Source organism: Schistocerca cancellata, chromosome 2, assembly GCF_023864275.1.
Source record: "Schistocerca cancellata isolate TAMUIC-IGC-003103 chromosome 2, iqSchCanc2.1, whole genome shotgun sequence".
NCBI lineage: Eukaryota > Metazoa > Arthropoda > Insecta > Orthoptera > Acrididae > Schistocerca > Schistocerca cancellata.
In genome coordinates this window covers 302,753,702-302,770,749 of record NC_064627.1, presented here as the reverse complement: position 1 = coordinate 302,770,749, position 17,048 = coordinate 302,753,702, and the positions used below count along the sequence as shown (strand labels likewise).

The 17,048-nt window shown below is 41.1% G+C and overlaps 1 protein-coding gene across 1 annotated transcript in view; it reads right to left on the bottom strand.

The window, feature by feature from the left end:
- The window catches only part of LOC126161679 (methylcrotonoyl-CoA carboxylase subunit alpha, mitochondrial), a 111,671-nt gene that overhangs the window by 42,398 nt on the left and 52,225 nt on the right, over window positions 1–17,048 (bottom strand). The window contains exon 9 of the mRNA XM_049917684.1: window positions 7,593–7,748. Within this exon, the coding sequence (XP_049773641.1) occupies window positions 7,593–7,748 (156 nt within the window). The remainder of the gene's footprint in view (window positions 1–7,592; window positions 7,749–17,048) is intronic.

Here is a 17,048-nt window from a genome sequence, read left to right as displayed (position 1 = left end):
GTAATGGAGGGCAGCGTAGAGGGTAAAAATCGTAGAGGGAGACCAAGAGATGAATACACTAAGCAGATTCAGAAGGATGTAGGCTGCAGTAGGTACTGGGAGATGAAGAGGCTTGCACAGTATAGAGTAGCATGGAGAACTGCATCAAACCAGTCTCAGGACTGAAGACTACAACAACAACAACAACAACAACAACAACTGAAAACAAAATAAAGCTCTTTATGAGCATGCCTAGTTTAAAATTTTCTAACTTATACTACATTGGTTTTTAATTATTATTAAAAGTGGTTTAGGAAAAATTGAAATTTTACTTTTCTGAGAAGGTAATATCAGATTATTTTAACACTGGTAGGTGCATAAGCCAACACTATTATAAACACAAATAGAGACGACGTATCACAAGAGTGCAAGCTAGTATGCTGACGATATCTGCAGGCAATTGTACTTTCCCATTGTTTTTACCTTACTACGAGGTGGTGATGATTTCGTAAGTGAATTTTTCCACATTGAAACTGCATTTTGTCCATGTCTGTGTCAGTACATGAAGTTTCCGACAATAAACCAGTTTTCAAAATTCTATTCATGCTAAAGGTCAATGTTATGCATGTCGTTATTGCCAGCTGTTAATTGCAATCTGCCAAAGAACATTTCTACACAGTCACTGTTAAAACTGAGACTGAGGACAAAGTGAAATCCACTATTTAGTAAATGTTTTATGCATTTAGCTTTCAAGATGGTTTAAGTTAAATGGCTTTGTAAGTTTCATTATTTATAAATTGCTTCTCAAATGAAGCCCTTTCCTTTTCAATGTAGATGTGGAAATTTATTCTGTAGCTATTCCAATCTTTCATTGTTAACTGAAAGGTACTGCATTCTGTCATCATTGCGAGTACTTGTATGGTGTGATGTACTGCTGACATCATGAAGTGTGTACCATTTTAACACATGCTCCATGTATTTTACTGTAGCTTCTGAAGAAGTAAAATCCAAACCTTTCTTATGAATCTGACTACTGTCTTCAAGAAGTTTTAGTGTCACAATTACTTCTGGTGAAAATAACTGCTTCACACACTTAACATTCATTTTCTTGAAATCTGTGTGATCAAGAAGTTTCCTAGAATGAAAACTGACAGGTTTTATAATTTCTGAACTTTGTAGTTTACAGCTTTTTTTACATACTTCCCAGAAATCATTCCCTCACCATCAAACATACTTCTATCTAGAATGAAAGACCTCAAATTCTTTAAAATGTGACATTGGTTGAAAGCTAGAAAGAGCAGCCATTCACAGTTTCCTGGATGTGGCACTTTAGGAGACAATGATTTACACTGACACAACCTTTTCATCATTATGACGTTTATTTTGTATTGTGTGTTACCAAGCACAGCGCAAAAAAACCACATTGTTCTGTTTCATGAATCACAGACAGTGTAAATTTATGCTGCTGTGCACCAGAGAGCTGCTTAGTAAAGAAATACACTTCTGACAACCTGAACTTGGCTGAAAGTCTGCTTATCATGAAGCATTGGTAATTTTCTATGCACACGTTGTTGTGGCTCGCTACCATTCTCAAGTTGCTGCATCTGCACTGTATCTTATTCTCCGAAAAATGCATCCAATTTTCTATTATACTTTAGTTGTTGCTTAACTGATATCTCATCTATTACTAAGCTACAGATCAGCTCTGCATTTTTTAGACAGCTAGCTTCTGCTTCCAATCTTCACTTTACAAATGGCATAACTCCTGTTTCTTGCAAAATATCACCAACAAAATGAGAAAGAGTACAGCTACAGGGCAATTTCAGCATAAAATTTCTGGCATATTTGTAACCTTTGGGATGCTGTATTGCCAGTATTTATTTATTATCTCCTTACATCAGAGTGTCGATTTTTTATTAACTTTTTTTTTATTTTCTCCAGTAAGAATTCTATTTTAGACATCTTACTTTCTTCTAATATTAATGATTCCAGATTTTTGTGATAGGTGTTACTTTCATACTGAGCAAGTTGTTCTGACAGCACGTGAATATTACATTCCTTGATCTTCAGTTTTTTGTCTAGTCTCTATGTTTCAGTTTTTTGTGATCTTAGTTCTTTTTCCAAGGCTTTTAGTTTTGAAAGTGTTTTGTCTTCTGTTTGAACTGTAGCTTATGTGAATGCATTTAATGGAACAATAGTGCTGGTTTCTTGTGCAGGACTTGCACTTCTTTCACGTTTACAACACACCTGATCATTTGGAGACTGTTTTTCAATTTGTCAGCTAGACAACACTGCTATTGGAATTTTAAGGAGAGGATAATTTGGAAATCTGCTGGAAATACTACCTTTTCTGAGAATCTGTCTCTTGGAACCAGATTTATAGTCTGCCTTGGTAAACTGTTGACTGCAAACTACTAATGAGCTTGACAACTTATTTGGCATGAAGTTATTTCAAGACACCAGACTTAACCATGCATTTCTTAGGTCATTATCAGTTGAAAATTCGTGGTAACTTATGCCACTACTTTTTCCTTTTTTGTTATTACAGAACAACACACACCAGTAAGATATCTGTATGGAATAATTAATGTATTTCAGACTATTATATATTGTATAATGTAGTATCAACGTATTTCACTGTAAATTTTCAACACTATCAGCAACACGCACAACGGTATTACAAATGCAAATAATACAACAACATTTTCAGCATTATATGCTTTCTGTATTGCTTACCTTTGTTAAAAGCTGACTGCAGTTAATCATCAAACACATTAAATCTACTAAATCATATATTACACATTCACTCTTCATAGTCTACACAAGCTAACAATTCCACAGTCCAGGAGTGCCTGGGCATAGCCAGGCTAGCATATTAGCATGCAGGCTACGGGTTTCAGAACAGTCGGTTCATGGAACCATGGACGGGAGAGGTTGCAAACGCCATGGACACTCTCAGCCCCATTTGACCTCAGAATGTGCCAAAGATGTTAGAGCATACTAGTGGGCTTTACTTTGACAAGGGGCAGATTGTTATGGCCCACTGCCAAGGAATGACTATCTTGGAAATTATCAAACCTCATTGGCTGTTTGTGAGCTACTGTCGTGAGTATCTATGGAAAGCTTCTGAAAGGTTCTGGAGGTCTCGGTACATTCCACACTGTAAGGCAGAGCAGGCAACAATCTGCAGGAGATCTGATGACAGAATCCAACACAGGTGCAGGAACAACACAAGTGCAGGAACAAGTGTTTTGGAAGACACTGTCCAGTGCACATTGGAGAGTATGGGGCTCCACACCAACATGTTTTCATGCTGAGACAATGAAATCGCCTATTATGACTGCAGTGGGATGAGATCAAAAAAATTGGACTGTGGATCAATGAAAATGTGTTGCCTGGTCAGCTGAAACATTTTTCTTGTTACACCAGGTCGATGGTTGTTTCCGCATTGCTCTCCTGGCAAACAGCTGCTCAAAAACATACTTGTGGCACGGACACAGGACGATGGGGGCAGTACTATACTATGGGGACATCACTTCAGATTCCAAGGAACCTATGGTAGTAATCAAAGGCACCTTGACAGCTGCGGACAACATAAACAGCTACCAAATTTGCATGATCTGAAAAGCTGTTGAGCAACAACTCCTTGCCTACAAACAACCACCTTGCCATTTGCTGTATTTGCATGATCTATGCATACACATCTAGCGCCACATACCTCCAGAAGCCTACCAATGATTTGTTGAATCAATGGCATGCATAACCGCTGCGATAATGTGTTCCAAAGGTGGACCAAACTGCTATCAAGTGGGTTTTCATACTGTTTTGGCTCATCAGTATGTCTCTGGAGGCCTTTACACACACCTCACTATTTTTCTCTAATGCCTTATCACTAATTATTAATTGTCTAGCCGCCATCCAATCATTAATTACTAGTCATCTACCCCCCCCCCCCCTCCCCCCACGTATAAACTACCAATCAAAAATATCCAGACATCTATCAGCAGACATTAATATAGAGTGTCTCCAACCTTCACCTTTATGACAACTTGAACTCTATGGGAGATACTTTCAATGAGGTGTCTGAATGTCTGGGAGGAATGGCAGCCCATTCTTTCTCAAGACCTGAATCTGCTAACAGTGGTGACGCTGGACACAAAGGTCTGGAGCTAATTTGACATTCTAGCTCCTCCCAAAAAATGTTCCATTGGGTTAGGTCAGCACTCTGAGCAGCCCAGCCAATTTCAGAAATGTTATTGTCTACAACCTGTTGCCTCGCAGTCGCTGTTTTATGACAGGGTGCATTTTCATGTTAAGCCAAACAATCTTCACCTCCAAAATGCTTCACTACTGCATGCAGTACACAATGCTGTAAAATGTCTTTATATTCTTCTGTGTTTAGCATTTTCTTAAGCACAAAAAGGGGACCACACCGTAACTATGAAAAACATTCCCATACCACAACAACATCCATCTCCGCTATACTTCACTGCTGGCTGATAACATTCTCCGGGCATTCACCACACCCTAATCATTCCATCAGATTGCCACAAGTTATAGCATGATTCATCACTCCAAATCACTCATTTCCAGTCATCCACTGACCAGAGGCATTGCTCGCACTTCAAGCGTCATTTAGGATTGATTACAGAGGAGTTGCTTGACTATTGTATCCCATTCTTTTTAACTCCCTATGCGGTTAGACACTGGACTCGCATTCGGGAGGACGACGGTTCAATCCCGCATCTGGCCATCCTGATTTAGGTTTTCCGTGATTTCCCTAAATCACTCCAGGCAAATGCCGGGATGGTTCCTTTCAAAGGGCACGGCCAACTTCCTTCCCCGTCCTTCCCTAATCCGATGAGACCGACGACCTCGCTGTCTGGTCTCCTTCCCCGAAACAACCAGCCAACCAACCAACTCCCTATGCACAGTCATTGTGCTAGCTGGAGTGCTGGTGGTATTTAGAACTCGAGTGATTCCTTCCACTGACTGCATGCAGTTTTTTGCAACTAGCTTTCACAGTGCCCTACAGTCTCTGCCCATCAATGAGATCTTCCTCGTCGTGGTTTAGCTGTGAAATGTTCCTTATGTTTCACCTTCACAGTCACACCACCAACAGTCAACGTCAGCAGCTTTTGAAAGGTTGAAATGTCCCCGATGGATTTGTAACTCTGTGCACCCAGTGACTAGTCCTTGTTCCAAGTCACTGAGCTCTCCTGACTGACCCACTTTGCTGTTACTGCTTCTTTAGTGACAACACAACACTCCCCACCTTGTTTTATACTAGCATGATGTCTAGTGGTCAATTCCACACATCACACAGGGGAATCCAGGTACTTCTGCTCAGATAACGTACATTGATCCCTCGTTCCCTTGCATCCAGTACCCATCCACCGAAGGAGATTGGTATGTTCTCCAAAATACTTTACAATGTGTTATAAGTGCAGCTCCACTGCTGAAATCTTTGCACAGAACTTAAGTGAAGCATTACCAGATGAGGGTTGTATTTACATTTTAGTAAAGTAATATATTTCAGTCTGGATCAATTTCTTCTCAAAATTTTGGAAGTTTTTTTTAACAATGATGCTACCACCACTGACACTGTTTTATGAAATAAAGTATGTCTGGTAGAGAAATTAAATTACATTCTACTTACACATTAGCATGAACTGCATGAACACTTACTGCTGTTGATAATTTGAATGCCTGTCATGCTCTCCAAATATAATGCAAATGTGGTATCCCAATAATAAAATAATTGATCAATGCGTAACCACTCATTATGGCAAGCCTTCACTTTAATGGTGTAATCTTACAAGAGCACATCATGAAAACTGGTTGGTTATAAATAACCATCAATGGTTGTGTGTTTTGGCCAAAGGCCTTGCCATAGTGGTAATGCCAGTTCCCGTCGGATCACCGAAGTTAAGCACTGTTGGGCTTGGCTAGTACTTGCATGGGTGAACGTTCAATCTGCTGAGCGCTGTTGGCAAGCGGGGTGCACTCAGTCCTTGTGAGGCAAACTGAAGAGCTAACTGATTGAAAAACAGCAACTCTGGTCACAAAAACTGACAACAGCCATGAAAGCGGTGTGCTGACCTAACGCCCCTCCACATCCGCATCCAGTGACACCTACAGGCCAAGGATGACACAGCAGTCATTCAGTACTATTGGGTTTTCCGCGACCTGTTCAGACAGAGCTTAGTTTAATCAGCTTGTGTGTTTTATATTTGCAGCATCTGTCTCTTTTAAGATGTCAGCGCTTCATACAGCCAGTTATGGGACTACCCCACACTGTGTCCACTTTGTCGGCTTCTCAATATGCATGCATCCCAGTATTTCGAATCAGTACTTATTATATCATTAAAATTTCAACTCAAGGTCTCACTTATCTAGTATCTTTGCTGTATCCATCCACAAAACAAAAACATTCACTAACTGCTACTCTGTAGCCACTGTCTGCCTCTGGAACAAGTAAGACTGCATCCTGCGCACAATTCAGAGCCCTGTTGCATTTGAAAAAAAGCTTCCTTTTGTCAACATCATACCTCTTCCCTATGAAATTAACATACGTAGCCAGTTCTGTTTGTCAATCAACAAAGAAAATGCTTCCGTCTTCTCCTAGTTATGCTTATTCCTCTCTTTGTTTCACAATCAGTCATATCAGTTTCAGTCTCCCTCTCTTCATTACTTGTGTTCTACCACAATAACACCCCCCCCCCCTACCGGGCACTGTTTGTGCCCACAGTTTAAAGCTACCTGCCTGAAACTTTTCTTTGCTACTCTATTTTTCATGAAAGAATACAAACAGTTTTTTTCTTTCCTTTTTTTACCTGATGTAGCTACTGTTGTTTTCAGTATATATTCTACAGTACTGTTGTTTTCAGTATATATTCTACAGTTATTTATTAAATGTTGGATTCCATATTACTGGTAAGATCCCTTATGACATTTGTCATACTGAACACAATATAAAGAAGACCTGATGGCCTTAAATTTGCCAACATAAATGATCAATGAATAGCACAATATGACAGAAAATAACACAAAAATTGTAGGAGTTAAGCAACAGCCAACTTGGAGTCTTGGGATATGTTAAGAAAGTATAATATCCTTGGAATCTTAGCAATATGGAGAATCAGGTCCAATGAGAATAAAATGGCAAATCAGTCAAAGTTAAGCAGACTGATCCCAGATGCTTTCACACACCACATGTTTAACTTACATAAAAGATAAAGTATCTTAATACTATGTATACAGCAAAGAAAATTCAGTTAGATGAGCAGTGATTTTCATCAGTTTCTTTAATATGCCAATCATATTAACAGTCACCTTTCAACACTTGTCCATGCTCCACTTGACAACCCCTATGAAATATAAAAATCCTCCTCCATTATACACTGCATACAAGCTATGGAAGTTGTGGTCCAAACAATAGCACACACAACACAATGCGACTATTAGGTGACTAATTTCTTGTGGGGCATCTTGGCACTTATTGTTATAAGCATCAGAAAGAAACTACACCAATGGTGGAGTGCAACGAATACAGTTATGCATAAATAATACAGCTCAGAAAACAAAAAATGAACCCAAACTTTTTCTCTTACCTGCAAAATTAGTTCATCGGAAGGCATTGTATTCTGATCAGTCAACAGCTGGTTTCGATGTTCTTCTATGAAATTAGTATGCACTTGACCATCTATAAATGCTTCATGTTTTGAAAGATCCAAAAGAAAGTTCACATTCGTGTCAAGACCTGCGATCTGTTTAAAAAACAAAATTACCAAAATTTGTTACAAATTGCACTACACAGTTACACAAATAACTTAACCATAAAATTAAGTTCACAAAAGAATATTCACAGGGATAACTGTATCGAAAAATTACTGTTATCCTGTTAATGCCTTTCAAGAAACAAGCAAGCGGTTGCAGTTGACATCGATATCTGCATATGGCACAACTACATAACCAGACTCAGACGATTTTTGGGGGAAGGGGAGGGGGGGGGGAGAAGCTAATGGAAATCATCACTGTAGAGCAGACTTTTCAAGTGTTTGTATTGCAGTAAAACTTTTCAACTGATCCTACATTTAACGGGGCCTGTATGAATAACAAATATCATCAACGAAAATGCCCCATCCTTAGCAGGCAGGGCTGTTTGTCCAGCAAACATTTTGTGCCAGCTCTCACTGTGTAGCGCTGGCACTGTATCACAGAGCCAAATTCCAATCTCTATTAAGTCCTCCAAACATCGAAAGTGACCAACATAAATTTGCAGATGGATGCATTTATCTTGAAAGCTGTGGTGAAGAGAGATTTGAAATACACATTGTAACAATTTGTTCTGAACTGTCCTTCCCCATGCTTAGGATTATATATCTCTCATAAAAACACAGTCCATCCATTTTCTGCTGCTATGTCAACATTCAGAGGATGCAAAAATTATATAATTTATAAAATTTTGGTCTTGTGTATGTCCTGAGAGGAGGTTACAGGACCCATGATGGTTATTAATGCAACACTGCAATTTGAGCCCATTCTCCCATACACATGACTGACTATGTCTTGCCAACCCCTGAGATGAATAGTATCATACTCAAAATCCTACTCTCATTCCCAAACAGGTATTCAGTTGCCCAACTAACTTAAGCAACACCACAGCCTTTTCACATGCCAATCCAACTCTCAATCCTGCAGGCCAAGTGCTACTCTCCTGTTGACAATCCAAACGCAACGTAAGGTCTGCTCCATACACCCATCTGCTCCTTCCAATTGCAGCACTGTCATAGCTATTTCCCAAAGACAAAACAAAGGTTTTTATGTGAAAGAAGCGAAATCATATGTCAGCTGTGGTACACTCTGTGTGCTCATAATAAATTACTAGCTGTCTACCCACATCAGTAGGCACTACCAAAATGTGCCCAATAATAAATTTAATCACCTGGTTGCTAAGTAAGCTGCACTCCACAGAAATAGATGCTTCCATAACTATGCCATCAGGATTCTTCCATACAGTCTAGTTACACTCAATGTTCGAGATGGAATTTGTCCCTCCACTCTCGCCATCTCCCAGCCATGAACAAGCACTCAGCTTCATCCTTGTCAATCTCTGGGCCTCATTGATTCCTCTTATGTCAGTTTCCTCCACAACAACATTCCAAGTCATACAGAAATGAGTTTCAAGTAGCTTTTGGCCAACAAAATGACAACACTTTAGCATCTGTCTTGTTTGATTTTCCCCAACTCCTTACAATTTTTTTATTTTTTATTGGCCCATAGAATGAGGTACAAAAGGAAAGCACTTTCAAAACTCATAAGAGACAAAATAAAAATTCCTGAAGACTCTACACAGCACGGTTTAAGACGAGTTTAAAAACTATTTAATTTACATCTACAAGTGAAATGCTGAGACAAGTGCATTATGTACTATACATTCGATCTTGAAATGTTGTGTGAAATACAAAATGTATAATTTAATAACTGAATCCCCCCCATGAACCATGGACCTTGCCGTTGGTGGGGAGGCTTGCGTGCCTCAGCGATACAGATGGCCGTACCGTAGGTGCAACCACAACGGAGGGGTATCTGTTGAGAGACCAGACAAACACGTGGTTCCTGAAGAGGGGCAGCAGCCTTTTCAGTAGTTGCAGGGGCAACAGTCTGGATGATTGACTGATCTGGCCTTGTAACATTAACCAAAATGGCCTTGCTGTGCTGGTACTGCGAACGGGTGAAACCAAGGGGAAACTACAGCCGTAATTTTTCCCGAGGACATGCAGCTCTACTGTATGATTAAATGATGATGGCGTCCTCTTGGGTAAAATATTCCGGAGGTAAAATAGTCCCCCATTCGGATCTCCGGGCGGGGACTACTCAAGAGGACGTCGTTATCAGGAGAAAGAAAACTGGCGTTCTACGGATCGGAGCATGGAATGTAAGATCCCTTAATCGGGCAGGTAGGTTAGAAAATTTAAAAAGAGAAATGGATAGGTTAAAGTTAGATATAGTGGGAATTAGTGAAGTTCAGTGGCAGGAGGAACAAGACTTTTGGTCAGGTGATTACAGGGTTATAAATACAAAATCAAATAGGGGTAATGCAGGAGTAGGTTTAATAATGAATAAAAAAATAGGAGTGCGGGTTAGCTACTACAAACAGCATAGTGAACGCATTATTGTGGCCAAGATAGACACAAAGCCCATGCCTACTACAGTAGTACAAGTTTATATGCCAACTAGCTCTGCAGATGATGAAGAAATAGATGAAATGTATGACGAGATAAAAGAAATTATTCAGGTAGTGAAGGGAGACGAAAATTTAATAGTCATGGGTGACTGGAATTCGTCAGTAGGAAAAGGGAGAGATGGAAACATAGTAGGTGAATATGGATTGGGGGGAAGAAATGAAAGAGGAAGCCGCCTTCTAGAATTTTGCACAGAGCATAACTTTATCATAGCTAAAACTTGGTTCAAGAATCATAAAATAAGGTTGTATACCTGGAAGAATCCTGGAGATACTAAAAGGTATCAGATAGATTATATAATGGTAAGACAGAGATTTAGGAACCAGGTTTTAAATTGCAAGACTTTTCCAGGGGCAGATGTGGATTCTGACCACAATCTATTGGTTATGAACTGCAGATTGAAACTGAAGAAACTGCAAAAAGGTGGGAATTTAAGGAGATGGGACCTGGATAAACTGAAAGAACCTTGTACAGAGTTTCAGGGAGAGCATAAGGGAACAATTGAGAGGAATGGGGGAAAGAAGTACAGTAGAAGAAGAATGGGTAGCTCTGAGGGATGAAGTAGTGAAGGCAGCAGACGATCAAGTGGGTAAAAAGACGAGGGCTAATAGAAATCCTTGGGTAACAGAAGAAATATTGAACTTAATTGATGAAAGGAGAAAATATAAAAATGCAGTAAATGAAGCAGGCAAAAAGCAATACAAAAGTCTCAAAAATGATATCAACAGGAAGTGCAAAATGGCTAAGCAGAGATGGCTAGAGGACAAATGTAAGGATGTAGAGGCTTGTCTCACTAGGGGTAAGATAGATACTGCCTACAGGAAAATTAAAGAGACCTTTGGAGAGAAGAGAACCACTTGTATGAATATCAAGAGATCAGATAGCAACCCAGCTCTAAGCAAAGAAGGGAAGGCAGAAAGGTGGAAGGAGTATATAGAGGGTTTATACAAGGGCGATGTACTTGAGGACAATATTATGGAAATGGAAGAGGATGTAGATGAAGACGAAATGGGAGATAAGATACTGCGTGAAGAGTTCAACAGAGCACTGAAAGACCTGAGTCGAAACAAGGGCCCGGGAGTAGACAACATTCCATTAGAACTACTGATGGCCTTGGGAGAGCCAGTCATGACAAAACTCTACCATCTGGTGAGCAAGATGTATGAAACAGGCGAAATACCCTCAGACTTCAAGAAGAATATAATAATTCCAATCCCAAAGAAAGCAGGTGTTGACAGATGTGAAAATTACCAAACTATCAGTTTAATAAGTCACAGCTGCAAAATACTAACGCGAATTCTTTACAGACGAATGGAAAAACTGGTAGAAGCGGACCTCGGGGAAGATCAGTTTGGATTCCGTAGAAATGTTGGAACACGTGAGGCAATAGTAACCTTACGACTTATCTTAGAAGAAAGATTAAGAAAAGGCAAACCCACATTTCTAGCATTTGTAGACTTAGAGAAAGCTTTTGACAATGTTAACTGGAATACTCTCTTTCAAATTTTGAAGGTGGCAGGGGTAAAATACAGGGAGCGAAAGGCTATTTACAATTTGTACAGAAACTAGATGGAGGGGCATGACAGGGAAGCAGTTGTTGGGAAGGGAGTGAGACAGGGTTGTAGCCTCTCCCTGATGTTATTCAATCTGTATATTGAGCAAGCAGTAAAGGAAACAAAAGAAAAATTCGGAGTAGGTATTAAAATCCAGGGAGAAGAAATAAAAACTTTGAGGTTCACCAATGACATTGTAATTCTGTCAGACAGCAAAGGACTTTGAAGAGCAGTTGAATGGAATGGACAGTGTCTTGAAAGGAGGATATAAGATGAACATCAACAAAAGCAAAACGAGGATAATGGAATGTAGTCAAGTTAAGTCGGGTGAGGCTGAGGGAATTAGATTAGGAAATGAGACACTTAAAGTAGTAAAGGAGTTTTGCTATTTAGGGAGTAAAATAACTGACGATGCTCGAAGTAGAGAGGATATAAAATGTAGACTGGCAATGGCAAGGAAATCGTTTCTGAAGAAGAGAAATTTGTTAACATCGAGTATAGATTTAAGTGTCAGGAAGTCGTTTCTGAAAGTATTTGTATGGAGTGTAGCCATGTATGGAAGTGAAACACGGACGATAACTAGTTTGGACAAGAAGAGAATAGAAGCTTTCGAAATGTGGTGCTACAGAAGAATGCTGAAGATAAGGTGGGTAGATCACGTCACTAATGAGGAGGTATTGAATAGGATTGAGGAGAAGAGAAGTTTGTGGCACAACTTGACCAGAAGAAGGGATCGGTTGGTAGGACATGTTTTGAGGCATCAAGGGATCACAAATTTAGCATTGGAGGGCAGCGTGGAGGGTAAAAACCGTGGAGGGAGACCAAGAGATGAATACACTAAGCAGATTCAGAAGGATGTAGGTTGCAGTAGGTACTGGGAGATGAAGAAGCTTGCACAGGATAGAGTAGCGTGGAGAGCTGCATCAAACCAGTCTCAGGACTGAAGACCACAACAACAACAATAACTGAATTTACTATCGGATCTCTTTTGCATGTCTATTTAACTTTTATATTGTGTCACAGAAGTGTTTAAAAGTTAAAATAATTTCATACTGATTTGTGAGCAATTACTGATTTCCTTACTGAAATACTTATCATGGTGTAAGTCATTGGCACAGAGGATACTCCATAATTAGAAAAATGTACTAATAATCCACATGAACTTTCCAGTGCACTATTGTCAAAGTTACTGGAAAGTTAAACACAAGAGAGAAAAGAGAAAGGCAGTACACATTTCACAGCTGATTAATTTGCAAAAGATTAATTCTTACTCTCACTGGCTTTTCATATGCTTTGTATTTATTCCCCGTTTTTCCCAAATCATCACTGAAAAACATGTTCATATTACAGTATGTATCTGAACTTAACCCTTTCCATTTATTCCCACTCTATTCTACTACCTTGCACCTGATAGGAAAAACAATTGTTTCTCAGTCTACGGTATCTCTTTTGCAAAATCCAATATTCACAACAACGCTATTTCTCTGGAAACAGAAGCTCACATCCATCTGCAAGCCACACTGCCTGATCCTCACCAATCTTATTCATGGTACCATATCACACTGGGCAGCTCTCTAGTTTTTTTAAGTGAAACATTTACCCATCCCTTCAACAAAATGTAGGTGATAATTTTCCACATTTGTTATTGTTTGCAAAATGCACTTGTTTTTTCATTGTAACAGAGTTTAAATAACAGTACAGTTTATTATATTATGCACATATATTCATAGGTGCTCTTTATTTGTAACTTAACAGCCAAGCACAAGAATGCAAAAATTCAGCCATTCCAAAGCAACTGCCAAGCACAGCACGTTTCATAATGCATTACAGAAGTAATTTTCACCGACATTAAACTGTGGAAAGTTAATGATGGAATAACACGATTACAGAAACGATAGATTGCTACTCGTCACACAGAGGAAGTGCTAAGTCACAGACAGGCACAATGAAAATGGCTGCTAAAATATTTAAGTTTTCAGCTACACTCCTTATCCCAAAATAGAAAACACACACAATCACAACACACGTGTGCACACAAAAATTCACACAGTGCTATGAGGTTGACAAAAGTATAGGCAAGGAAAAGACTGGTAGTTGTGTTGGTGGGACAGAAGGCACATGTAATGCTTGGATGGGAGCACAGAAGATAAGATACACGGAGAACATAGACTAGCGAAGGTTAGGCCAGCGAGTTACGGGAAGAAAGGATATGCTGTAGAGTAAGTTCCCACCTGTGCAGTTCAGATAATATGGCATGGTAGGAAGAATCCAGATGGTGCAGTCATTAAAGTGAAGCACATAATGTTGGACAGACTGCTCAGCAGCTGGGTGATCCAGCTCTCTCTTGGTCACAGTTTGTCATTGGTCATTCATGCAGACATACAGCTTCTAGTCTGCAATGCCCACATACAAAGCGGCGCAGTGATTGCAGCTTAGTTCATAGACCACATGGCTACTTTCACAGATGCCTCTGACAGAACTGGAGTATGTGGCAGAGGAAGGACACATGGGATAGCTCTTGCATCTAGATGTAGAACAGAGATATGAGACATGAGGCATGCAGCTGGGAGCAGGGTTGGAGTAAGGATGGACAAGCATATTATGCAGGTGCAGTGGGCGGCATAACACCACAGTGGGATGATTGGGGAGGATATTCCTCATTTCAGGGTATGACGAGAGATAGTCTAAACCCTGGCGGGGAACGTGATTCAGTTGCTCTAGTCCTGGTACATACAGAGTGCTATTTTGTGGCCAGACAGTGAATATGAGGGAGATGGTAGATGAATGGAAAGACAAGACACAGTAGGTCAGTTTTGAAGAAGGTTGGGAGGGTAATTTTGATCTGCGAATACCTCAGTGGCGTCCTTGGTATACTTTTAGAGGGACTGCTCATCACTTGAGATGTGAAGACCATGGGTGGCTAGACTATATGGAAGGAACTTCTGGATATGGAAACGGTGACCGTTGTCGAAATGGAGATATTGTTGGCAGCTGGTAGGTCAGATGTGAAAGGAGGTACAGATGGGTAGCCACCCTCGACTTGAGGTCAACATTGAGGAAGATGGCTCACTGGTTGGAGGAGGACCAGGTGAAGCGAATGGGGGAAAAGGTGTCGAGGTCCTGGAGGAATGTGGGTAGGGTGTCCTCACCCTTGGCCCAGATCACAAAGATGCCATCAATGAATCTGAAGTCGGCGAGGGGTTTGGGAGCCTGTGTGGTTGAGAAGGATTCCTCTAGATGGCCCATGAGTAGCGTGGTGGGTAGGATTCCTCTACGTGGCCCGTGAGTAGGTAGGTATAGGATGTTGCCATGCAGACACTCATTGTTGTTCCACAGATTTGTCTGTAGGTGATGCTTCCAAAAGAGGAGTAATTGTTGATGAGGATATAGTAAGTCATGGTGATCAGGAAGGAGCTTGTAGGTTTAGAGTCACTCTGCTGTTGGAAAGACAGTGTTCAATAGCAGTGGGGCCATGGGGATTACCAATGCTACTGTAGAGGGAGCTGGGTGATAAAGGACCAGGAACTGTGGAAAAGTGGCAGATGACATGGTTGGTGTTTTTTTAGACAGGAGGGTAGGTTACGGGTTATAGGCTGAAGTTGCTGGTCCACAAGAGCAGAAATGCCCTCTTTGGCAGCACAATAATCAGCCACAAGTGGATGCTCTGGATGGTTGTGTGGTTGGATTTGTATGTAGAAGCACGTAGAAGTTGGGAGTGCAGGGGTGAAGAGGGAGAGGGGGAGGAGGAGTGGGAGTGAGAGAGAGGAGGGGACGGGCAGAGAGAGAGAAGGGGGTAGGGGAAGGGAGACTCGGGGGGGGGGGGGGGGGGGAAGTTCTGGGATTAATTGAAGGATTTGAGAAAGGACTGCAGATACTTCTAGTTTTCTGGAATGGGGTCACTGAGGCATGGTTTGCAGGTGGACATATCTAACAGCTGACAGAGTCCCTCTACCAGGTGATACCTGCGGTTTATAACCAAAATGGTGCAACCTTTGTTGCAGATAGGATTATAAGGTTGGATCAGTTTCTAGATGGTGGATTTCTGTTCTTTCTGCAGGTATACGGTTGGTTTCAAAGTTGAGAGATTTGGGGAAAGTTAACAGGAGGTGATTTGGAGGCAGTGGGGACGGAGATCACAGTTGGATGGAGAAGTGAAATGAGTCAGGCAAGGTTCAATATTAGTTTTGGATTGAGTCTGATTGATAGGGTTGGAGGAGGAAAAGTGTTTCAACTGCAGGGGCATGAGAAGGAGAGGGCTTTAACAAGTCCAGCATGATTTAATTTGAGAATGGGACACATGGCAAGGCCTTTGGAAAGGACTGGTACTTCGGTGGTACTGATGCTTTTGGAGGACTGGTTCATCATTGTGTTTCACGTCTGTTTAGGTTCTGGATTCTGTGTGGTGGTGAGAGGACATTTCTGAGGGTGTGATTAATGTAGTAGGTCTGTGAGGCAGGGTTTGGTGGTTATGATGGGATGCAGGGAAGGTTGGATGTAGGCTCTTGTAGAGGTGGTGGAAAGTGGTATTCCAAGGAAGGAGTACGATGTGAAAAGATTGGAGAGCTTTTTGAGGTGGCGCTGAGCATGGTGCTCTGGTTCAAACGGCTCTGAGCAATATGGGACTTAACGTCTGAGGTCATCAGTCCCCTGGAACTTAGAACTACTTAAACCTAACTAACCTAAGGACATCACACACATCCATGCCTGAGGCAGGATTCGAACGTGCGACCGTAGTGGTCACGCGGTTCCAGAGTGAAGCGCCTAGAACCTCTCGGCCACACTGGCTGGCTGTTCTGGTTCCTCAAAGACAAGAGTATCTGTCTTGGAGGTGAGATGCACGAATTTGTGATTGCAAAACAGGTGAAATTCACGAATGCAGTGGAGTGCTGTAAGGAGGTTTGGGCCTGATTTATATGGTTTTGCCGGACTAGGTTGGTGAAGGCTATGGTCTGACAATTTGAGTAGACAGAGGTCATGAAGGAAGAAGCATTGTACCTTCCACATGTCTGGCCACAAAAGAGCACTCTTCTCATGCTATCCAAGACCGGAGCACCTGAATCACTTTTCCCGTCCGAGTTCTGACTACATCTCATCATGGCCTGAAATGACGAATATCCTCCCCACAGAGTCTGCAGTGGTATTTCACTGCCCGCCAAATGTATGCAATATCCTTGTCCATCCCCACTCCAACACTGCTCCCAACCCCTTGTCTCATGGCTCATGTCTCTGCAATAGATCTTGATGCAAGCCCTGACCCATACATCATCCC